This window comes from Bos grunniens, chromosome 5, assembly GCF_055505025.1.
Source record: "Bos grunniens cultivar Pamir isolate PY7600 chromosome 5, Bosgru_T2T1.0, whole genome shotgun sequence".
NCBI lineage: Eukaryota > Metazoa > Chordata > Mammalia > Artiodactyla > Bovidae > Bos > Bos grunniens.
The window spans coordinates 24741457-24767314 of record NC_141169.1 but is presented as its reverse complement, the minus strand read 5'-3'; the positions used below and the strand labels follow the sequence as shown (position 1 = coordinate 24767314).

The following is a 25858-nucleotide window of genomic DNA, read 5'->3' as shown; positions in this document are numbered from 1 at the left end:
GGCAAGAATACTAGAGTGGGTCGCCATTCCCTTCTCCAGGGGATCGTTCTGACCCAGGGATTGAACCTGGGTCTCCTGCATTTCAGGTGGATTTTTTACCATCTGAGCCACCAGGGAAGGGAGTGGTTAAGTCTATGGCAAAAGCGTGGTGAACACAAGCCCTCCCTCCAGGCAGAGCCACTCCCCAGCTGTAGCAAACCCATGCTATGGAAACATCAGGATCCAACGATCCAGATCTTTACAATTTTCAAGTGATTTTAAAGAATGTGAAGCATCTCATTTTAAAATGTTGTCAGTGACTTCAAAGTTTTAAAAATGCTCCTTGAGCCAAACAAGACAACTTGGTGGGCTGGCGTTCATCCAGTGAGCAACCACCATGGGATCACTGTACCTGGATGAGCCAGGGAACATTTTAATAGACGTTACAGATCACAATTCCAAGATACAGTTCTGCCAGAAAGGAAGGGCTGGGGTCAGGGGTGTGGGTGTTACTAGGGTGAGAAGGCAGGATGAGATGATCAAGTCCCGGGAGCCCCATATCCCAGAGAAATTCCGAGGAAATCATGTAAATGGGACATCTGTCATCATAATTCACAAGTTTAGTGAAGCAGAGTGGATTATATTTCTCAAACACCAAGGTATCATCTTTGTAATTCAGCCTTTTATTAATGAAGCATCCTAAAAAAATATTTAGGAAGCCCTCGGTGTGAAACTATTAGTCCTTTCCCGAAGTTTTGATTTGGGTTTTCATCCACTGATACTCAACTGAAGCAAACGCCCCTGAAAGCATGAAAGTCTTCCTGCCTGCCGAGAGGCCCCTGGAAATAATTTCTCTGACAAAATTAAACAGGGCACTTACCAAAAATGACAAACACTAGCAAGATGGGAAGCCCAATCAGAAAATACCAGGGGGAAAGAACTGATTCCCGTTCGACAGAGAGCTTCAGGTTTCCCAGTTTGACCTAATAGCACAAAGAGTGTCATTAGACCCAGTCGAGGCGAGGAACACATTTTTCCCCCAACATGGTTTTCTCCAAGATACAAAAAGAGGTGGCAAGCTAGGTAGGATAGCTGATAAGTTAGCTGTGTGCACGCACGCTAAGTCGCTTCAGTCGTGTACAACTCTGTGCTACCCTATGAACGGCAACCCACCAGGCTCCTCTGTCCGTGGGATTCTCCAGGCAAGAATACTGGAGTGAGTTGCCATGCCCTCCTCCAGGGGATCTTCCCGACCCAGGGATCGAACCCACGTCTCTTATGTCTCCTGCACTGGCAGGCGAGTTCTCTACCACTAGAGCCACCTGGGACCACGAGGGAAGTCCCCAAAAGTCGTCTTTAGAGGCAGCCCGTTGCTGCTCACCTTCAGAAACCTTGCAACACTGTCCCCTACCTTCCGCTTCACTCTTCTTATCAGTTACCACCATCTGACACACCTTCCATTTATTTTCTATACTGCATGCCTCATTAGCTAAGCTCCATAAAGGCGGACTTTTTTTTTTTTTTAGGGGGGGTTCTGTTTTCTTCTCTGCTTCATCCCTATGTCCCAGCGCAGGCATTCAGGAATGAGTCATGAACAATGAAGAACGCTAGCTTTTGCTCTTTTTAACTAACTTGACACATGGGAGCACTTGTGGCTTTAGCTGTTGTTATTCATTTTATAATTATTATGACCCTCTTTACCATACAACTGATGGACCAAGGGAGGCTCGGTTAGAGCCAAGTTATCTATGGTCACACAGCTATTAACTGGTGCCTCTGGGACATGAACACATTTTTTGTTTTGCCTTCCAGTCTGATGTTCTCTTTTCTTGTCCTTTATCCATTTATTTATGACTCTAGATGATAAAGCATTTTGGGAGGAACATAGAGTGCAGAGTCTCATATGGCATGAACACTAAAAATGGATGTTTCCAATATGTTTCCCTTCCCCATGGTCTGGTGTCTTTATTATGGGACATAAATATACAAGTGATGGGACCCTCAAACATATCTGGGAAAAGATTAAATGCAGTGAGTATGACTTCACAGTAGAGGAAGCAGCCCATGACTCATAGATTACCTGGTCTCCACTAGCTTCCACTGTCACTTTGAGGGTGCTGGGGAGACCCCATCCTGGGTTTCTATTGTTAAGACATGTCACCTCTGCATTCAGGCAAAGCATGACAGCTCATTTGTCAATGGGGTCTAGAGATTCTGCTTGCAGATGCTACAGTCTAGAACAAAAGACTGTTCTATGGCTAGAACAAAAGCTATCAAGACATTATTATTATAAACAATGGTGTGCTCAATGCTTTGCCATTCCAAGAGGCACATGGATGGCTTCTGCAAGCTATTTTGGGGAAATAATGCTTGCGCCTGAGACATGAGCTTTGTTTATCTTCACTTGAAGTGAAGACCCAAAGATCCATAAAAGATTCTATCTTGGCTTCTGGTTTAGCCAAGGAATTGAGAGAGTTAATTCTTAGATAGGCTGATAAGGAGTCTAGGGCCCCCAAGGAGAAGGGAGGTCTAGGACCCTTAAGGAGGAGAAAAGGAGAAACTTTTTTTTCCTACATTCCTTCATCTTAGTCACATAAGACTTTTTTTTCCCCCTTAAGCTCTGAGTTGTTATGGCAACAATCTATTTCTTAAAGAAAGTTAGTCTTTTTTTAAGCCCAGAGCTAATGATTATACAACAAAGCAACTTATCTTACTCAAGTGTATGTTTTCCCTTAAGTTCTGTACTAATGATTATATAACAACAATGTATCTTGCTGGGGGACATGTTTCTCCTTAACAGGAACCTTCTGACTAATTCTGCTATGTTAAGATGTATGTTGTGGGAGTGGGTCTGGTAAGACCTTTCTATTGTTAGTAACTAATTGAAAAAGTTCATAAGACCTTGAAAAGACTAGCAAGTGGGGAACTCTCCACCGCCTTCTGATGACTGTGTCAGAAGCCTTCTCTTGCCCTTTTTCATTGTAACAAAATTTCTGCCACACGAAGTTCTGAGTGTCTGAAGCGGAGTCCCTGGTCCTGAAGCTAACTCCTCCTCTTTGGAGATCAGGAACCCAGCATTCTTTGCCATAAGCTATCAGAATTTCTCCAAATACGGTGAAACCACAGGTAAGTCTGTCAGGTGACTTACGTCAACTTTCTTGGAAGACGTGGCGATGCTGTTTGCAGCAGTGATGTGTTTAATTTTGCAAAAGATGGTGGTAAGATCTTGATTTCTAGTAATATTTTCAAAGCTGCAATTTAATGACTTATTTTTTCCATAGAAGAGAGTGATTTCAATGTCTTCCTTGGAAATGTTGAAGTTATCATTTTCTTTCTGTGAAGAAAAAGATGAAGAAATCTGGGCACATGTGGAAACTCACAAACATAACACACCTTTTCGGTTGAGGGGTGCACATTCCCCCCGCCACACCTTGAATGAGAGAGACATACTTGAATTTTTACTTCCAATTCTGTGTCCACCTCAGATTCAGCTCGATACCCTGTGAATCTGGGGTCATCGAGGTACTGCAAGCTTCCACAATCCAAGGCGGTCTCCTGGACTCTGAGCTTCACAGTGACATTTATAGGCCCTTTCGAACTCTTTAAACTGGGGGCTAAAAATCTGCAGTAATTTGCCATACAATATTCAGAGACCTGAGGGAGAAGAAAAAAGCATTTTGACAGCTTCATTAATGAATCTCAGCTCTGGGATTGAAGAGCTAAGTGACCTGGGCAACTGAACCCCTTTGTGCCTCTGTTTTCTTCTCTGTAAAATGGGGATAACAGTACTACCTACCTCATGGGGTTGAATTAACTCTAAACGAGAGGAGGGCTCACTAAATTAAATGAGACTCTCCATGTGAAGATGCTTACACATTCATGCAAAAAAAGCCCTCAACAAATGCTCAGAAGATTATTAACACTATCAGTAATAATGAAAGCAGAAGATGATACAATGTGGGGAAAAGGGTACTTGGAAAGAAGTCAGTGAGAGAAACGGGAAAGCTCTGCCCCAGCGAGCCTGTGTGTCCTTCAGGGCATCAAAGCTGAGTCCTGGGAAACTGCAGGAAGGGAGGAGCCGGTCCCTCAGCAAGGGCAGCAGCTGGCCTGCATGCTCCTGGCTTCCCTGTGTTGGGTAATGTCTGTGCTTTAGCAGAAATCACTAACCATGAGGAAAATGCTTTGCAGGCCTGACAAAAAATAGAGGGAAACAAAAGTAAAAGGGACAAAGCAGCCCCCATGAAAGAAAGAGCACGAAGATGGAAAACAAGGCAGAAAGGATGGCCTGCTTTACAAACTTGGAGTTCCCTGGTGGCTCATTGGTAAAGAACCCACCTGCAGTGCAGGAGACGAGGGGCCTGGGTGGGGAAGATCCCCTGGAGGAGGAAATGGCAATCCACTCCAGTATTCTTGCCTGGAGAAATCCATGGACACAGGGGCCTAGCAGGCCACAGTCCATGGGGTCATAAAGAGTCAGACACAACTTAGTGACTAAACAACAGCAGCTTTACCAGCTTCTTTAAAACAAATAGTAAACATAAATACTGTCATTTTCAGGAGTACAAAGAGATGGGCAGAGAAAGCTGCTGGGAGAGGGGAGGTTGACAAATATTCTAAAGGAGAGCAACTAAACCTCACAAAATGAAATTTGCTAGGTGGGGAGTTTTCCTCTTTATTATTTGCTGTCTAATATTGGAGTTTTGAAAAGAGGGTAGGAAGAAGCAACAGGTGAGAAAATCAGATGCAAAGCGCTGAGACATGGACAAGCAAAACCTCCCTTCCCCTTTAAGCCCCTTTCCAAACGACTGCCCTGAATCTCTCCTTCACATCTCTGGCAGCATGAAGAAAACCACAAAACCCACAGCCTCTCCCTTCTCAACAGCCGTAACCCCAGCCGGCTGGCTTTTTGCTGAAGATACCTTCCAGGAAGATGACTGGGGATAGGGTCATCCTAACCTCATTATTCTCAACTCTCCAGATTTCCACACCTGTGACCAGCTCCCGTCATCTGAAATACTCTTTTTCTGCAGTTCTGAAGAAACTTCTTGGCCACCTTATTTTCTTTCATCCCTTCAAATGAAGCTGTTCTGTAAGATTCCATCTTAGGCCCTCTTTTCTTCCTTCCCTCTGCCCTCACTCCGAGGACGTCATTCACATACTCCCTCCAAGGACAACGCCAGAGAAATGACTAGTCATCTCTAGCTCCACCATCTCCTGAGCATCCCTGGATACTTGCACGAGCATCCTCAGGGACCTCCCAGGCTCTTTTTCAGTTACTCCTCCACATATGATCCTATGCAACATTGCCAAACTCATCCTCATAAAGGGTACTTACCTCACGCCACTCCCTGCTCAAAGATCTTCAATCCCTCCCCATCGCCTACAGAATGAAGGGCAACATTTTGAGTCTGATCCTTTCTTATGGCCCAATGTGGTGTTCCAGCCATCCCTCTGGTTCATTCCCAGCCCATCCTCTTGGCTCCAGCAGAGCTGGAATATCACTGATATTCCCACCAGGGGCCTCTGAGTAGCTTTGTCTCCTCCGTACCTGAAATTCCCTTCCTGCTTCCACCTGCCCAAGTCCTACCATCCTGCTCCACACCACAGACCTACTGAAATCTGCCCAGTTTTAATTACCCTTTCCTTTAGCAACACACAGTTGGGTGTCTGAGCCAGAAGAGAGTCAGCAGACCTAGAACTTAACGATACCCTGCGCTCTCAGCTTCCCATCCCAGTCAATTAGCCATCTCCTGCCATGACGGCAATGACTCTCTTATTTCTTTTGTCCCCTGGGCCTGGGAAAATGTTTTGCCCACAGCAGGTACTCAATGAATTCTACTTGATTCAGGGACAGCAGTGGGTGGGAGAGCAAGTTCACTTACAAACGCAAGCAAGGCCTCTGGTCAGAGGTCAACCTATACGAACCACTCAACAGGAGGTGTTGACGTCACGGAGATGTGACCTAGAGTCAGATACAACGTGAGGCTTGGAGCTGACTCTGAAGGGTATCAGGACGTGGATGTGCATCCTGACAAGGCTCTGGGAGGGCTTAGGAAGGCCTCCTGGATCTAGGCCAGAAGCCACACTGGCCCCAGGCAGAGGCCAGGTTTGCGGCCACTCGCATGCCTGTCAGTTTTGCCAGGAAGTGGTCTGACTGGGCCTCCGAGAGACTGTTATCACATCTCTCATGAAGGAAGAACAGAAAGAGGAACAGAGAATGAGGAGAGCATTCGAGAAGAGCTGATATGTACACTCAGCGGCCCCAGCCTGCTTCTGAAATCCATCAATTCCCATGACAAGGCCCGTGTGTGACTTGTGATGGGGCAAGAACTGAGAGGGGATGGGGCCAGACCCCTGGGTGGGGAGATGAAGGGCAAGAGGTGGTGAGGTCAGAAGGAAGGTCGCAAATCAATTCAAAGAGACCGGGCGAGAGGAGAGGCGCGTGACAGGCTTTCTGGGAGCTTAGCAGGTCACTGCATCTCTGAAAAACAGCACGCTAAGTGCAGTGGAACCACCGCCACCTACTCGTCCCAGAAACACTCATCTGTACCTCACACCTCAGCCACTCAGAAGGCATGTTCACACGTGTTCATAAGCGCAGCCTCATTAACAGGACTCGCCGCAATCACACAGGGAGAAGGCAGCAGCTCTTGCCACGCCAAGCTCACTCCTCTCCCCTCTGCGCCACAACTCGCGACGCCAAGTCTGAGGTCTCATTATTTCCATTATAGCACAGATGGTAATATCATGCAACACGTAAAACCTTATAACAGGACAAAAGCACAGAAACCAAAAGTATCCTCAACGTGTCATTGACTCAATGGACATGAGTTGGAGCAAACTCCAGGAGATAGCGAAGGACAGGGAAGCCCGGAATGCTGCAGTCCATGGGGTCACAGAGAGTCAAATATGACTGAGTGACTGAACAAGAACAAATATTTTAGTGTGATGAAAACAAAAATCATCCTTGAAGATTATTCACTATAACTATTATTACAAATATTGTAACTATTATTACAAAGCAGCTGAAGACTTACATTTTTTTCTTTTACCTCCTGAGAAAAGATTAAGTTGTCAATTACATCAAAATTTCGGCCCATGATGGTTATATTTTGACCACCACTGCAAGAAAAAAATAGGAGTTTCATAGATACATACACAGGCATTTTGCATTTGTGAATAAAACCATCATTTATTCATAATTTACTCAGTTACGTTTGAGAGCAAATTAATAAATTTTAATTCCCAATGCATGACATTTTTATGTCTTTTCATGATACCGGCCACAGATCATAGTTTTTTAAGAAACATAAATGTAAAAATTCAGGTTGGATCCTGTTTTAATTCTAGGAAAATGCCCAGATTCTTTTCTAGAATTCTGAATTTTATTGTATCATGTTACCCCATATAATTAGATCATCAGCTGCACCTTGAAAAGGTTTCACTAAACAGAATTTTGTTTGATTGCTGTTTAATCTATAGAAAGACTCTTCAGTCTAACAATTTTCAAAATCAAACTCCCAACCTACCAATTACATTTTATGTAGGGAGACAGGGAGTACTTTGGACAAGGTAAAATTATAAATGACATTACAAATCTAAATTCCTATTTGGTAAATCATATAAATAACAACTATGTCCTAGCTCTCCAAAACTAAGCCAAATGATTTCACATATTCTTAGCACATAATTGCATTTCAGCAAAATGGCCATTAGATGTGAAATAAACAGCTGTCCATAGCTCTGGCGGCCCTCACACCCCTGTTCACTTAGGTCACTAGACACTCATTCCAAGGGACAGGAGCCTGAACAGGTCAGCTCCGTCGGCCAGCTGAGCCCATGATGACAAGACCAGGAAATGGACATGAGAAGGCCGATTTGTGTAGGGCAGAGGGAAGGTGTTAAGGCCTGAACCTTCCAGCCACCAGGGGGAAGGCCAAGCTGGCCTCACGCCAGCCTGTCACCGTTACTAGAAAACCAGGCCAAGTGTGGTCTGCCAATGGCCAGACTGCAGAGCCGTGTTCTTGCCCAGGAGTAACTGAGAGACAGTGGCTCAGACTGTCACGGGTGATGAGACATTAGGAAACCTCCTATCTTACAACAAAGCACCGAGCACAGCAAGCCTGGGCCAGGCTGCCCGGGAGCCTGGGCAAGCTGTCTGAACGCTCCACACCCCAGTTTCCTCATTGGCAGAAAGAGTTATGCATAGGGGACCCCGTGGTCTTGTGAGGATTTCCTGAGTCAAAAGACCTGACACCCTGGCATATGGGGAGTGTTGCATCACCGTTTGCTCCTATTTATAGGAAGGACTGAGACCCACGGCTGGGAGAACCATGCTAGAGCCTTGGTTTGGAAATGTCAGCTTTCCTCATGCTGCTGTTAGGAGTGGAACTGGAGTCCCAACTTCCAGGACCTCAGCACATGAATGTCTCTGGAGATAGGACCCTGAAAGAGGGAATTAAGGTTAACTGAGGTCATTAGAGTGGGTCCCAATCCAATATGACAGGTGTCCTTATTAAAAAAAAGAAAGAAAGGAGATTATAACACAGACAGGCACAGAGGGAAGACCACTGTGAAGACACAGGGAGAGGATGGCCCTCCGCAAGCCCAGGAGACAGGCTGCAGGATAAATCAACCCTGACAGCACCTTGATCTTGGACTCATAGCTTCCAGAACTTTGATTAAATACATTTCTGTCATTTAAGCAGTCCAGTCTGTGGTACTTTGTTATGGCGGCCCTAGCAGCCTAATACATCCACCTCTCACTTCATCTTAAATGAGAATATTAGAAGTGATTTTTTTTCATTTTCCTTTCCTTTTTTTTTTTTTTTTTAAACAAAGCTTCATCTGTAGTTTTACCTAGACAGTACTTTGAAAGTTAGTTTCATGCTGTGTTAGATGGAGAAACTATCTTTAGGTTTATATTCCAAAATCTTAATGTGAATTTAAATTCAACTAGGGGGAGAATTTTTTTTTCTTAATGTAACAGAGTCATCTGCAAGAGTTTCTTTGGAATTTCCATTTCTCACATAGAGAGTATCTTTGAAATGTAGACACTGCTTCTCATTTAGATAGTTCCCAATATTTCTTGAAATTGTTCAAAAGAGCTTACTCTAAAGGTTATAAAATGAAGGCTATAAGAAGGAAGAAGCTTTGGGGCATATGCAGGAGTGAAATGTAGTGAAGAGGATTAAGTATTTGTATCAGAAACCCAGGCTTAGTTACAGTTGAATAGACATTGAGAAACACAAACATAATCTGAAGAGAAACCAGAATTTCAACAAACATTTCAGGTGTGAGTTTCCTGGCAGCCACAGCTAAGAATAAAACAAGATGTACTCACAGCATTTACTGTGATGATGGGAGACTACCTACCTCTCAGGTATGGCTTTATTTTCTAAGAATAAATCCTAAAGAGGAAGTTTGTGAAAATTATGACAATTATTTCTATATTTATTTGAGTGAAACCCATGATCTTTATACATATGGCCTTGTTAACCACAACAAGAGAAAAATACACTCTAGAAAGTACCTGATCCAGGTGGTAGCAGGATATATGAGGGAGCAGTGGGGCAGAGCAACGTAAGACAAGGGTCCCACCGAAGCACAGTTCCCACCATCGAACTGGATACACACATCCTTCATTTCTTTTCGGCTCGACGGAAGAGAGAATTGCATATGGGTGGCATTTACCACGTGGCTAACCTGTATCCTATAAAGGGGTAGAAGAGAGCTCTTTGGTGACTCAGATAGCTAGCAGACGTGATTACCTAAGGAGACAGGATATGAACTTCATTTGAACTACAACAGCCCCCAAACCATCAGAACAGCCGCAGGCAGCTACTGATTAATCAGGGCCCACTTACCCAGCATGGGCATTATCTGGGGCTGCATTCCTTTCTCTTTTGTGCATTTTTATGTTTTTATTTACATTTCCCTTAGAAGTGGGGAGAGAAGGAAATGCAACCACTGCCTTTAAAAATGGAGACGGCAATGGCACCCCACTCCAGTACTCTTGCCTGGAAAATCCCATGGGCAGAGGAGCCTGGGGGGCTATAGTCCATGGGGTCGCTAAGAGTCGGACACGACTGAGCGACTTCACTTTCACTTTTCACTTTCGTGCATTGGAGAAGGAAATGGCAACCCACTCCAGTGTTCTTGCCTGGAGAATCCCAGGGATGGGGGAGCCTGGTGGGCTGCTGTCTAGGGGGTCGCACAGAGTCGGACACGACAAGCAACTTAGCAGCAGCAGCAGCAGCCTTTGAAAAGCCCTAATATAATAGGAAGTTCAAAGTGGACTGGGTATCAAAGTTTATCAAGGAATTGCTATTCGTTTTGAGTGTGCTAATGGCACCATCCTTATCTGTTACACATACATACTGAAGTAGTCATGAGTCAAAGGATATGGTGCGATATCCTGGGATATACTCTTAAAAACTCTAGCCTCCATCTTCCCATCACTCTCAAAAATGTGGAGGAGATAAGTGAAATAAGATTGGTAAAACGTTGACTTTGGAAGTTGGAGGATATGAAGAGGTTCTCTGTTGTGTACGATTGGAAATTTCCACAGTGAAAGACTTGAAAATCAATCAAGCGCTTGCAGGGAAGGTGTGGTAGAACCCAACCCTGGGCAGAGATGGATTCTGCCATTCAAAGAACAAAGAGTTCAACACTAAAGTCCATGCCAGGAGCCCAGGGGCCTTGGAATAAACCAGCATCAGAGCTCCTGACGATCTCCAGACAGGAATTTAGCTGGGACTGTCCTGGGTGCTCTTGAAATCTGCAGGGCATGCCCTTAACACCCTTTGGAAGTCAAAGCAAAGCCTTCTACAGCATTCCCTCTGCAGCTTCCTCTGTATATCACATCTACAATGAGCCTCTAAAGCACAAGTCATGAAGACGGAGTTGTGTCTGAATAACGCTCAGTATAATTATACCACATGAGAATCTACTATTATTACTTAAAGGCTTTGTACATGATTATCGATGGTAATGCCCACAGCCTTTAAGCAGTAATAACAGATTCATTCTAACAACAAGGCAAATTCAGAAACATTTGAGCCAGTCTGTACTGACACTTCCTCAAATTTACATTCTAAGATTTTATATTCAGAGCAAAGCTCTAGGAAACTCATTGTAAACTGGCTGATCATTAAAATTCAAACTTGTTTATCAATTTTGGAATGAGAGAGGCAGAAATATGGATCATTCCATTACTATTCTTATATTTTTCTCCTTGGAATAATTAGGTATTTTAAAAATGCAGTATTAAGAGAGGTTAGGATTATGGCATGAACTCTGATACAGAATTAACTGGGTATTATGTTTACTGCTCGTGAACTTGGGTTCACTACACAGATGTGGTTACTGAAATGCTACATGCAGAAAGGTCTCTCTTAGTCATTTAATTTAATAACTGCAGTATCTCAAGACACACTCGGAATTGAAATGAGAGCATAAAGAGTCAGAAACAGGGTAATGCTCTAAAAAACGCCTTATTTTCCAGTGAAGCTGACTGCCTTTCAGTGAACACACAGGTGTCTAACTTCACTACACAAAATGAAAGATTTTTGCAGCGAGGTATTTAGCCAGGATAAACGATACAAAAATACCTATGTCGCATAGATACAGCCACTAATGAGTGCTGGATAATTCTGGTAAATAGCAGAACAGAGAAGAGCATCCAAGGAGTAGCTTTCTCCATCAAAATGACAGACATCCCAAATTTACTGCTAGGAGGGGAAGGGGATGACGGTTAGATGCAGCAAATGAATTAAAACAAAGAATTCAGTATATAAATGTGGCAAATTAAAATGCTGTACAAATCTGTTTTAGTAGTTAAGAACCAAAACACCATGCTTCAGTGGATTGTCTTTGACACATTTCCATGGTGAGAACAAACTCACTACTCTACATCATGTAGATGGCAACATCTTTCTACTTTAAATTGGCCAACACCTCTAAACAGTAACAAGCAGAAAACTCAAATGATTTATTATGTTATTGTTACTTTATCTCATTTTGGAGAGTAACATTTACACAAGAGTGTTAGTAAAATACCGAGATTTTCTTCTCTCAAAGTTTCATTGAAAGAATGTGTTAGGGTAAAGAAGTCATCTGTGTTGGGGTGTTTTCTTCTTTTTAACACTAATAGATGTTTCATTTAGTTATTATTTGAGCCTGAAACCATTCCAATACAGCTGCTGCTGCTGCTAAGTCGCTGCAGTTGTGTCCGACTCTGTGCGACCCCATAGATGGCAGCCCACCAGGCTCCTCTGTGGGATTCTCCAGGCAAGAACACTGGAGCGGGTTGCCATTCCCTTCTCCAATGCATGCATGCATGCTAAGCTGCAATACAGAGAATGCAACAAAAGAATAAAATGGATCAGAAAATTTGTCCTCTCAACTTTCAGTAATACATTGGAAGAGTGGCCCTATTTTCCCATCAAATTCTAAGGTACTCAACTATTTTTCTAAGTGATCATCTTCAAAATGATGTCTGTTCCTCAACTTACTTGATTTTGTTCATGAAAACAAATCAAGATCCCAATACCCAACGTCCTGGAATTATTGTGTTTTGAGGTGTTGGGGGTTACATAGCACAGATTCTCTCACAATTAACTTCAATGTGGTGCTTAAATGATTTTACTTCTTGAAATCATGTTATATCAAATATACAGAGTAAGTGGCTCACATTGGCACATGGAAAGAAATTAATCATAAAAAGATTATAATCTCAATGCTATTCCTTTGGTATAAGCTTTAGCTTTTCCGTATGTTACCAAGAATAAATCACTAATATTTCAACTCACACATCCTTATCACAAGTACTGGTTCCTTTCAGGATCATTGTGATGTTCGATGCCTCGGTAAAGTTTGCTCCCGTGACGGTCACATTACTTTTCCCTAAGGTCGATATTTTCTGTGGCTCAATGGACGTAACAGAGAAGACCTATTGGAAAGAAAAGATTAAAACACAAGATCAAAGCTAAGAAATGGCATTGTTCCAAAAAATCTGTTTATGCACTGCCGTTCGAAGAAATCACTGGGAAATTACAACATTTTGCAAACACAAGCCGACAGTGTTTAATGAAATCAATGTATTCAAAGAGGACTGCTGCAGATTCACGTCTCTCAACATGCAACAGCATGAGGTCAAAGCAATTAGTCTTTGTCTCACAAGACAGTTGAAAATACAGTTGAAGGGTCTGATATTCTGTCTGAAGAGTGAGATATCACTAGAGTTCTCAAACATGCTTACTGCGTCACAGCCTCTGGAGGCTCACAACGTAACAAAATGAAGTAAAAGATGAGGCGTCCACTGACTGTAAGTCAACAACAGATGCATCATCAAGTTGGAATAAATGTCATCCAGGATAACTTAAATTCCCAAGAAAGCAGTTCCTATTTTTTGTTTGTTAGTTTCAGTAGGCTATTTGACTCAAGGAGTATACTGCAGGGAAAAAAAAAAAACCTCAAGAAACCAACCAGTTGAGTCACCTAATATCAAGTAGTTGGATGCCTAAACTCCTGGAGCCACCCATTGTTATTCCATGTTTGTAGATACCATCTCCTCCTTGGAACCCACTACAAGCTTTATCAGGTTTTTTTCTATCAAGAAAGTTTCCCTTGGAATAACCCAATAACTGGGGCCCCATATCATGTAGATTTATGCACCTTACTTCTCTATTTGCAACATCTAATCAAATTCCCCTTAAAAAAAAAAAAAAAAGCCCTTTATTTGACAGCAAGAATCATTTTCCCTTTCAAAGACAAACCAATCTTGATCTCTTTCATTTTTCTCTACAGATGCCATTGTCTATCTTTTTGCTTATTGAGTAGTTGTTTTGTAGACTATTCCAGTAAGTCTATGTTTTTCTATAATATGGACCAAACAGAGCAAGATTCTAAGATTCTAGCCCATACAAAGCTCAGCAGATCTTTAGTATGAGTGAATTTTCATACTCACACTCCTAGTGTTAGAAAATGACCCCCAGGTCCACAGATGCTTAATCATGTAGAGTTTGGCTAAGTCATAAATACCGAGTGTATCCACTTAGAGGATAAAGTCTAGGAGGAAGCCACTTAAGACCCTGGGGGAGCTCATGTCCAGCACCTGCCTGCCACCTGCTTCTTCGAGCACCCCAGTATCCACTGCTCCTTCGTATGTATGATGCTCATCAGGATGGCCTTGCCGCGCTGCCCACCCTGCTGAAAGGATATTTTATCATTCTGCTCCTTGACAAACACAGGTGCTATATGGTGGAACAGTCACCATCGCTCATGATCACCGTGGATTGATTTTCCAGATTGAGGTAAATTCATTGTTAATGTCATCACAGCAATGATGTAATGTGACAGGGAATTGATTTCAGTGGCAGAATTTATTTTAATCACTTAGTAAAGGACTTCAGTCCTGTATTTATAGAATCACAGAGGGCCTGAGAGGGTCACTTTAATTATTCTGTTAGAGTTGACTGCATTTTATGGGGGAAATTATCTGCAAGAGTGGTACTTGGAATGGGGGGGATTAGCAAAGACGTGGAAATAAATCCCTCGCAAATGTCAAGTGTGTGTTGTATACCAAAAGGCTTACTCTTTGCTCTGACAGGATGCCAGCTAAGTGAACAGGTATTTGTTAAACACCTACAGGATCCCTGGGATGGCACGAGGTACTGTGGGGGACACAGGACCTCTGGGTGCACTAGATCAGGAAAAAGCAAATTCCTAGATTTGCCTGAGCAAGTTTAAATTCAGTCCACTGCTCGTTCTTGGGCAGCCTATGGAAAAAAAAAAGTCAAAAGAAGAAGAATATTCCATGACATGTGTAAACACATGAAATTCAAATTTCAGCATCCATAAATACAGTTTTTTGGGAACACAGCCACACCATCATTTATGCATTGTCTGTCACTGCGTTTGCACTATAATGGCAGAGCTGAGTCTTTGCAACAGAGATCACATGGCTTGCAAAGCCTGAAATATTTACTGTCTGACTTTTTGAAGAAAAAAATCTGGCGGACTCCTGCTCTACTGGGTCCACTGTCTTCTTTGGGAAGCAAGAGGCTTTAGGTAAACCTTCATCTACCTATAAATGTGATGCAGACTTCACATTTATATCCAACTCGGCTCCGATTCTCGGGTTTCTTTGCAGATAGCCTTTCTCACTTCTTCTACTTAGACAGTTGATGTCTGCTCAAGTGAAATTTCAAACACACCAAGTAAATGCTACTTCTTTGCTTTCAGGAGAGGCTAAAAAGAGAGCCTTCTAACTAGCCTAAAACAGATTTTCTAAAGAGGGTTATAGTTTGCTCCTTAAACAGCTCCACAAACACCGTCAGAGGACCTGCCATGTCACCTGATTAACTTTTTATTTCCCCCTGAGTAGAGACAGTCCTGCTACTTTCAAAAGGATTTTGTTTTAAAACCTTATTGTTGACAGAGGTTTCTAAGATGGAATCTAGCCCTGGTCTATTTTGTGAAAGCAGATGCTTCAGATCTGCTTGCAAAGAGGGTCAGATTAGTTGTCCTTTGTCTGCTTGGAGAACCTCTTTTAATAAGTGAGTTAAAGTGCTACCAAGCAGACCTCATTAAATAAACAACACAGATATACAAGAAAAGACAGTGTGCCTATATGGCTGTACTATATGCCTACAATTCTTAGAAATACAACACTTGCTATTTTTACTGATAAATAGTCTTTAAAAATCCAGTACATACAAAAGGCCAAGAATGATCTCGCCACACACTCAGTATTCTAGATCTGTTTCTGTATTTGAATCAAGACTTCATTCATAACCTGAAATGAAGTAGCAGGTCCCATAAGCTGACACATACAAGGGGTTAATTTAAAAACATAATCTAGCTTGATGCAAAGAGATTATTCCTTACAGCCCTGTGGAGTGAGATTCCTCCCTCATCCTATGCCCAAGGATTTCCATTTATCAAATCAAAATATCAGTGGCTCTAACCCTTAGAGCCCTGGGTTGCCCAACAATTAACCTCAGAACAGTTTACTTCCTGTCAGTTACATTTTAAAGACTTAAGAGTTATTTTTAAATGGCTGCACAATTTTAAATTATTTAATAAAATATTTGGAACTCTGGCTTTAAATCACTGCCTATTTGATATTTTAAAAAAGCACATTAGAAACTGGTTAATTAGGTGATTACAGAATACCCAGTTATTTAATTTTATTTTTTTAAAAACAAAGTCATTATAAGACACCGGAAATAGCACAACCACTAAGAACTAGTTATCTCTGGAAAGGTCTAAGAGGATTACTCTTGACAGGAAGAGTACCTTTTGTGAAACCTGACATCAACACAATGCAAATTACCATGACATTAATGGAGAAACTACCATTATGATTGAAAAGAATATTAGAAAGAGGTACATTAGGAAGGCTCAATTTATTAAGACCAAATTGTACTCTATTAATCTGTTTCCAAAAAAAAACCTGAATACAGCAAAGCTCTCTGTAGGCCTGGACCTGAATCAACACTCAGGAAAACGTTTCTCAGATTTTCACTCGTGAAATTAGTTCAGACGAGACTGGATAAAAAGTCACATGGATTAAAAAAACCAGCTGGAAATCTGAAACCAAAGGACATTAGAGAGATGAAAGGTAGCACAACTAATTAAAGGAAAGTGCCTTATAGGGCCCTACAGGGGTGAGAATTTGGTTCAGAATTATTTAACATCTTTATTAATGACCAAAAAGGATGGAAGTAATATATTAATGAAATGTATAAATTGAGAATAGTGGTAATCAGCAGTGGAGATGGTAAAGTGTAAAAAGAGGTGAGGTGTAGAGGGAGAACACCAAAATACAGTCCCACCAGAGAAAAATGAGAGCGTTAATTGGAACAAAAACGTCGTGTCCATCTGATGCTCAGCCCCCAGCTGAATGCTTCTTCATGGCCCACCCATCCATGAAGGGACTGGTCCTAGGGAGCTTGAGATGCAACTGCCATTTGGTCGTAGCAATTATCAAGAGTTAGAATTCCAACTGAGATGGAGCAGGAGACTTCCGAGCAGGTGACAGACCAAAGCCTTGTGCAGAGAGATCAAGGCTTGCTGCTCTGACCTGAGGGGGACTTGAAGGGGAGGCTGCCGAGGCCAGTCCATCAGGTAGCTACTCTCGGTCACGGAACCTTCTGAATGTGGTTCCTCAGACCTGGCTGAGGCACCCAGGACTCTGTGACCAGGGTGGGCAACACCTCCATTCCATTAGAGACCCCTGCTTGCAGATTTAACCCCACCAATCAAAACCCATCCCTCTATTGAGCTTCAACTTCAATATGAGATGCTTGATGCTTCCCTCTCCTGAGGGCCTCGGTTTCCCATCTCAAGCCTTCTCTGCTCTTCCCATCTTGGGGAAGACGCCAGGCTTGCCTGGGTCCAACTCCTTTTCTTCGACTATGCTCCAGCCTATCACCCCATCCCAAGCCTTCAACACTAACGCACACTCCTGACAGCTTGCCCAGGCCACCCAAGAGAAGTCCCTTCCAGACTGACTCTTATCATTGATACTACATTGAGGTCATGCAGTATATGTGGTTTTGTTGCTAAGTCCTGTGCAACACTTGCGACCCCATGGACTGTAGTCCGCCAGGCTCCTCTGTCCATGGGATTCCTAGGCAAAAATACTGGAGTGGGTTGCCATTTCCTTCTCCAGGGGATCTTCCCAACCCAGGGATTGAACCTGGGTCTCCTGCATTGCAGGTGGACTCCTGTACTGCAGGCAGATTCTTTACCAACTGAGCTACAAGGGAAGCCCCATGCAGTGTATACTAGTGATCAAAGCTGTGGCCTAGACTGCCTGGGTTCAAACCTCGTGTGTATCACTCACCACCCACTGACCCTGTGCAAGCCAACATTTGTCTATCAGGTGGAGAAAACAGGCCCATCGTAAAGCTCCAATAAAGAGGCACTTTGAGCTCAGGATATAACCCCAGGCTTCACAAATATGGGCCACCCCTAGTCAATTTTGCACATTCTGGCATTCCTGCTTATAGCTTTTTCTGTCGTACACACTAAGAAGCTTCATAACAATGCATCCCCAACTATTATAAGTTCTTAACATAAACTCCACGAGGGCACATATTTTGCCTCTCTGCCCAGCACACAGTAGGTGTTCAATAAACACGTTTCAAATGAATGAATACAAGAGTGAACCCCACAGCATGCAGCTCAGTGCTAGGCCCACAGAAGCTACTCAACAAGGCACATGTTAAACTTGACTTTGCTTTTTAAGGCAGGGACCCTGAATGAGGTGATTTGGGTTGACCGTGAGGAATTAAAATGCACATCATACGTGATGGAGGAAGAGAAGAAAACTCACAAGAGAGAGAAGGAATGTGAATCTCCCGAGAGCAGGAAGACGTGGCTTTGTACCGTGCGTTTCTACCCGGCAGTGATAAGTATAACAAATACTAGAACAACCTCATATCACAGACCTTCACAACCTTTCCTTGAGAACAGGAAAGACAGAGCAGTCACCTCTTCTCTTGGCAGGTGGAGGCCCCAGATATAAGATTATTAAGAAAAGGAAGGAAAAGAGGTTAGGGCAGGGTGACAAGGCCAACTGTTTCTGACAGAGACTGGCCCTGACCGTTGAAAATACTTTCCATCCAAAGGGCAAATATATTGACAGATTTTTAAGTTATTTGCCCTATTCCGGTGATGCGGCCCCTAATGAAGCCCCCTAGGGTTCTTTCTGGTTTGACATCAGTAAGTCCATTCCTGGTTCCCATGGGGGAGCTGCCATGACAGTACATGTTTTTAAGCTGTGGTCAAGGGATGGCTCACAGGGTCATGGAACAGTATGAGGACAACAAAGCCAAATAGGAGTCAGCCAGGAGCCCTCTCTTGTAAGTTCCACATGCTCGCACGCACGCCAAGTCGCCTCAGTCATGTCCGACTGTCTGAGGCGCTATGGACTGTATGGCCTGCCAGGCTCCTCTGTCCATGGGATTCTCCAGGCAAGATTACTGGAGTAGTTTGCCATTTCCTTCTCAGATGAGTTCATTCATGCATTAAAATTAAAAAGTCTTGAAGAACATTCTATTGCTACTGAAAAACAAGATGTAAGGCTCTATAGATGCAGGCTCCAGGGTCACTTCAACCTTGTTCTGTCCCATAACTTCCTGCATCCTTCTGCTCCAGCCAAACTAAATCACTTGGGGTCTCCCATAAGGGGTGCACTGGAATTTTCTGTGACGCACTATGCTTTTGCAATGCCCGTGCTCTATGCTTAGAAGACCCACCCCGTCTCCAAGTGTCTCTTCCCTTAACTATCGGCTCCATGCCATCTTGCATCAATCCATCCATCCATCAATCAAAGACTTAACCAACCACACTGATGAAGTGTTTTTAACTGCCAGGCCCTGGGCTTAAATAATCAGGAATGACTAAGACAAGGCCCCGGGCACAGAGAGGCTCTCAGGGTTTGTGTACTTCCTGGTACCTTTCCTAGGTTACTATTTTCTATCCTTTATTCTTATTTCTGTGCTTATGTACACATAAGATTCTTAAGACTGACGACAAGAGATGTTCCTGATTCATGTGTATCCTCCTCATGGTATCCATGGAGCTCTGTGTATTGGTATATATTCAGGCACAATCAACACCTGTAGGGATCTTCAATCCAAGCTCAGCATTAGGACACCCAAGACTGTGTACCATGCATTCATATCTCATGTCCCCATGCCTGGCACGTAGGAAGCACTCAGTATGTATGTGACGTGGAAGATGCACTGAAAGAAAGCCTTTGATGGCTTCTCTGCTAGGAAGAGTGTTCCATGCTTCATTCAAAGCCAACCTGAAGGCCAAACTGGAAGTCTGGATTTACACATTCCACATGATAAGGAAAAGACAGCAGTGTATCACAGAGCAGGAGAAATCCATCCGGTGACAATACTCCATTCCCAGTGGTTCATTCTGAACTGAGTCATTCATTCATTTCTGGTCATGCCATGCAGCTTGCCAGATCTGAACTCTCCAGTTGGGGGTTGAACCCATACCCCTTGCAGTGCAAGCACGGAGTCCTAAACCCTGGGCAGCCAGGGAATCCCCATGTATTTAAAGAAAACATTTCAGCATCAAAAAGATGTCTTTCGCCAAAGGTCATGCACGGAGAAGCCCTGAAGACAGGTCTGGGCTTTTGTTTACTTCCAGCTTTCTCCTATTTCCTTGGTGACCCCAGTTCTTTCAACCACATATGTCAAAAGGGTCAAGAAGACATAATACAGGAAACCAGGATGCAGTGACTGTATTTTTTTCTTTAAAATAAAAATGTAAAAAGTCACTGCCTGAACCATGACTTAGCAATAGAAGGGGACACATTATTGATGCATAAAAGAATGCGGATGAATTGCCAGAGAATTATGTTGGGTTAAAAAGACCAATTCACAAAGGGTACCTCTGGATGATTCCATTTATATAAAATCTTTGAAATAATAAAATTACAGAATGAAGAACACATTAGTGGTAGCCAGAGGTCAGAAATAGGCAAGTGGGAGGGGAGGAAGAAGTGGGCAGGTATGACCACAGACAGGCAATATGGGGGAGACTTGAGGTGAGAGAGTTGATCTGTATCTTGACTGTATCTTTGACAGATGTCATTGTCAAATCCTAGTTGTGATATTGTGCTATTGTTTGGCAAGATGTTACTACTGGGAGAAACTGGGTATAGGTTTTATGAGGTCTCTCTGTATTATTTTCCCACAACTCCATGCAAATCTACATTATCTCAGAATAAAATGTTTTCTTTCAAAACGATCACAAAAACAGAAGAACAAAATCTCAGAAGCCACACTTTCTGATTTCAAAACTTATTACAAAACAGTATTTTATGGGTATACAGACAGACCTATAGACCAACAGAATAGGATATACAGCCCAGAAGTAAACCCTTGTATATACAGTCACATGATTTTTTGGTAAGGGTGCAAAGCACATTTAATGGGGGAAAGGACAGTTTTTTCAACAAGTTGTCTTGGGAAACTCAATATCCACAGAAAAGAATGAAGTTGGACACATACCTTATACCATATATGCAAATTAACTCAAAATGGATCAAATAACCTAATTGTAAGAATGAAAACTATAAAACGCTTAGAATAAGAGTTTTATGACATTGGATTTGCCAATGATATCTTGGATGTGACACCCAAAGCACAGACAACAATATTTAAAAAAATAAATTAGACTTGGACAAAATTTTAAACCTCTGTGCCTCCAAGGATACAATCAACAGAGTGCAATGGCCATCCATGGATAGGAGAAAATATCTGCAAATCTTATATCTGATACATGGCTGATATCTAAAGTATATATACAATTCAACCACAACAAAAAAACAAGCAATCTGACTATACAATGGATAGAACAGTTGAATAGACATTTCTCCAAAGAAGCACACAAATGGCCCACAAGCACACAAAAAGAGGTTCAATGTCACTAAACAGTAGGCAAATGCAAATCAAAATCACAGTGAAATATCACCTTATACCAAATTAAGATGGTTACTGTTAAAACAAAAAGTGTTGGCAAGAATATGGAGAACTTGCAACACCGAAATGCTGTTGGTGGGAATGTAAAAAGGCTGAGAGGTAAGGAAACAGAACAGAGTTCCTAAAGAAATTAAAGACAGGATTACCATAGGATCCAGCAATTCCACTGCTGAGTACATACCCCAGAGAACTGAAACAGGGTCTTGAAGAGGAATTTGTACACATCCATTTATAGAAGTATTAGTTACAATAGCCAAAAGATGTCTGCAACCCAAGACATCAATGGAATGATAGAAGTGTCCATCAGTGGGTGACTGAATAAACAAAACATAATATATACAAACAATGCAACATTATTCAGCCTGAAAGGAAATCCTAACACATGTTACAGGACAGATGAACCTTGAGAACATTATGTTAAGTGAAATGAGCCCAAAAGGATAAAGCCCGTTTGATTCCACTTAATCTGAAGTACCTAGAGTAGTCAAATTCACAGAGAACTGAAAGTAGAACAGCAGCTTCCAGGGGCCAAGGGGAAGGGAAAAGGAGGCGTTACTGTTTAATGGGTATAAGGTTTCAGTTTTGCAAGTTGAAACATGTTCTGGGGATAGATGGTGGTGATGACTAACAGCAATGTGAATGTACTTAACTACTCAACTGTACACTGGCAAAGTGGTACATTTTGTATTATATGTATTTGACCAATTAAAAAAAAAAAAAAAAAACTGAAACAAGAGCAAAAGAGAAGTTTAATTTTTTAAAAAGCCGCTGCCTTTTTGATTTAAACACCTGTCACTACGCCCTAGTTTCATCAACCAATGAGAAGAGTGATGTGGCTCATCATTTAATAAAACCTCAAAGGCTTAAAAAGTCTGAAGATATCGGCACACCAAGCTTTTCTAATGCCTTTAATTAACTTCATAATCCATTTTGATTCCCATTCCCTCTGCTTGTTACTGAATTCACCTACACTTACTCTCAACTGTTTGGTGGTGATTAAAAATGTGCTACTTATTTATATTGGCACTTGACCTTAAGTAGCAGCAAATGGATATGTCAAAGCCACAGATTAGTCAAGAAATAGAAAACTGAGCCTTTGAGAACAAAACATGCTACTGTGTTTGATTTGTCTGCTCCCACTAGACCCAAGGTTAATGAGAAGAAGAACTTGTCCTTTTTGGCTTTTCACTGCATAGTAGATGATCAATTAACGTCCCTTGACTGAATGGCGCCAGCACTTGGGTGCTTAGTGCATCAATTACGTTCTGCCCAGAAATGTTTCCTGGGTTACATTCTCTATTTTCAAACACGTCTGTCAGTTGAGCTTGGTGACTTACTATGAAGAAAATAAGAGGAATTTCCGAAGAAATTTCCGTGAAAACTATTTTTTCATGAACGACAGTTTTGAGACACGAAGAGAAATGTATATTTATTACATAGAAACAACTCTTTGTTTTGACACTATTAACTACTGGTTAGATTGTCTCTACAAAGAAAAGCAGTTCAAAGAGATTCATTTGTACAGTTTGCATAGACACGCCCAGCCCTCCTATACCCCTCAGAAATGCAATCATAAACGTGGTTAAGAAATCCCCTCAGTAATATGTGCTCTAGACGTCCCTCTAACTCTTCCTGAGATCACAACATCAGGTTCAAAATTTGACTTCTACCAGAACATCATTTTTCACAATTACAGATTTTTAATTTCTTTTATGTGAGTGTGCAGCCTCTGATGTATTGAGCCAATTAAATGAAGCTTGGTTAAAAACCAAAGGTAAAACAGGGAATTTGGGTAGAAAGCAAAATAGGGAATTTTTAAAAGGAACCCAAAGTATCAGATGTTACTGTCATTTAAAGGGGGATTTTCCCAGCATCAATACAAAAACAGGGTCTGACCTGCAAGCCCCAAGTGGTTCTGTTACTCATATTCTCCTTGAATCTTCCTTCTCCTGCTGTTTTGGGTGGTGTCCATTTTTGAAAAGCCACTGGACAGAGGTCCTGAAACGAAGAACATTCCTTCAACATTGCAATGGGTGGAAATTCAGAGTTTGAAATAAACACAAAATACAGGCTAGGGCTGGGTGGTCACAAACATTTATTTTTGGTGAAACTCTGTACTACCAAAAAAACGTCACTTTACCTGGTTCCTCTTGTAATCCGAAGGGTCACAAGCTGTGAAGGGGTGGATGCATTTTCTCTCACTTTTACACCAGGCACAGCCAGTTTGGATACATCCTGGACATCTGGCAACACAGAAAACCAAGGTAATTCCTGCATTTTTAGGAAAACACACATCCTAGAATTTCCCTCTGTGATGCTGTGTGTGAGCATTAAAAACAAGAAAAAAAAAAAAGTCCCTAGACAGACTGTGATGAACCCAGGGAAGACAGGACCGTTCTTTCAGGCTAGGGACAGACTACTGACTTTGTGCCCTGGTCTGGGCAGCCCTCGGGGCTGACGGACCATCATGACGCTTGCTAGGGGGTTGCCACGGAAACCTGAAGCTGGGGTCACCTGCTGCGTTGGAAGATGACAAGAAACCACTGAATCTGTTTCTGCATCCGGTTCTGCTATTCATCTACCTTCAGGTAAGCTTCCCTCTGGACACTGATCTCCTCACCCCTCATAAGCCCACCCTCACTGGGGCAGGAACACCGTCCAGTGCCTGGACGATGGGAAACTAAAAGTGTTACCTTGGCAAGCAGAGAAAACAGGGTGCCACTGTGTGCTTTTTAATCAAATTAAGGAAGAATTGTGTCTACTAATCAAACAACCATGCACGGATAACAGTGGAAGACTGGAAAAGCACTTAATAGGATAATCAGTGTTAAAGCAAGAACGATAAAAATGGAAATTGAAGTGGGTCTGGAAGTGTAGCTAAGGGAAGCAAGAGAGAGCGTTGGCCTCTGGGACAAGGAGAGGACCAGATCAGGGAGAAGGGACATATTCGCATTTCAGATATGCTTCCAGAGATGCCAAGGCACCCTGAGGCTCTGACCTACACAAACTGCAGTTTTGGTGAGAAAAAGCAAGCAAGCACAGGCTTGCCTAAGTGTTTACCAGGCCACCGAAGCGCACTCGAAGCAGGTCTGCGCCTTGCACTCCGCTTGCTAACCCTCAGGTGTGATGACCTTACTAAGTGCTTTCCAAAAGGAAGTAGGTACCCAGGGAAAGGGCAGGAAAGGGCGGGCACTCACCCTCTGGGGAGCTGTAGGTCTGAGAGCTGGTTCTTAATTACCTCCTTGTGCACCCAAGGCAAGTCACTTCTTTTCGCCAGGCTTTACAACTGGAGGTGGGGAGCTGTATTATGTTTAAACTCTCCTTGAGCTATACAATTCTATTTAACTCTTTCCCTTTTTCTTACCCACCCCCCCTCATTTTCATGGACTTTTGAGGCTTTCTGTAACAAGTTTAGCTTTCCCCTCCTTGAATTCAATCTGTTTGTTAGAAATCACTGAACTCAACCCCTCTTTCAGAATGCCAAGGTGGTAAAGGTAAAATCTGGCAGCTCCTGTCCATATAGCTGTAGGGTGGCCTCCCTACTCAGCTTCGAGTTTGATGCCTTTTCCCTGAAGAAACAATGGTTCCCAGGCCAGACCCAAAGAAACCTACATTTGGTACTCATCCAGTTGGTCAAGCAAACCATTGAAAGAACTACGAAATCACTAATAAAACAGTTTCCTATCATTTCCATGGAAACGTCCATCCCATTTTCCAGTTGGAAAACCAGGAATCTGGGAAACATCTTTTCTCTGCCTTCACTCTGCTTTAGAAGCAAGGAGGGAAGTGTGGTCCTAATTCAGGGGGGTATGCAGCTCAACAGGGCCAAACACGGTACAGAAGTGTGGGTCATGATGAACATGCTCTTTTTTAAAAAAATATTTATCTATTTCTTTATGGCTGTGCTGGATCTTCATTGCTGTGCACAGGAGCTTTCTCTAGTTAGGGTGGCTTCTCTCATTGCACAGCACAGGCTCACTGGTTGTGGTGCATAGGCTCAGTTCCTCCAAGGTGTGTGGAATGTTCCTGGATCAGGGATCGAACCTGTGTCCCCTGCATTGGCACCTGATTGGCACTGGACCACCAGGGAAGTCCTAGCTTGTGCTTTTGATGACAGAGACGTCCACCTTCTCTTGTCTTTAACTGTGACTTCCTTTTACCTCACGCTCCACTCTCTTCCTTGACTCAAATTCCCAAAGTCATTCTGATCCGCAGATAACCTAGCTGCACCCTTTTGCCCATTACTTCAAGGCCACCTCTGGGTCGGAGGAAGATGTATTTCCCTGTGGGTAAAATACACCCGGGCACAGTCCTTTGCCTCTTGGCTGCACTACTTCACTTAGTGGGGCTTGAACAAGCCA

General features: G+C 42.7%; 1 protein-coding gene across 4 annotated transcripts in view; it reads right to left on the bottom strand.

Annotated features, from left to right (window-relative positions):
- Positions 1 to 25858, bottom strand: part of PLXNC1 (plexin C1) — a 158246-nt gene that overhangs the window by 55686 nt on the left and 76702 nt on the right. For all 4 annotated transcript variants that reach the window (XM_086399070.1, XM_086399068.1, XM_086399067.1 and 1 more), the window contains exons 8-15: positions 23638 to 23740; positions 23394 to 23495; positions 12792 to 12931; positions 9512 to 9691; positions 7017 to 7101; positions 3430 to 3633; positions 3128 to 3313; positions 860 to 962 (exon numbers count right to left, since the gene is read on the bottom strand). In XM_086399070.1, coding sequence (XP_086255196.1) covers positions 860 to 962; positions 3128 to 3313; positions 3430 to 3633; positions 7017 to 7101; positions 9512 to 9691; positions 12792 to 12931; positions 23394 to 23495; positions 23638 to 23740 — 1103 coding nt within the window. The remainder of the gene's footprint in view (positions 1 to 859; positions 963 to 3127; positions 3314 to 3429; positions 3634 to 7016; positions 7102 to 9511; positions 9692 to 12791; positions 12932 to 23393; positions 23496 to 23637; positions 23741 to 25858) is intronic.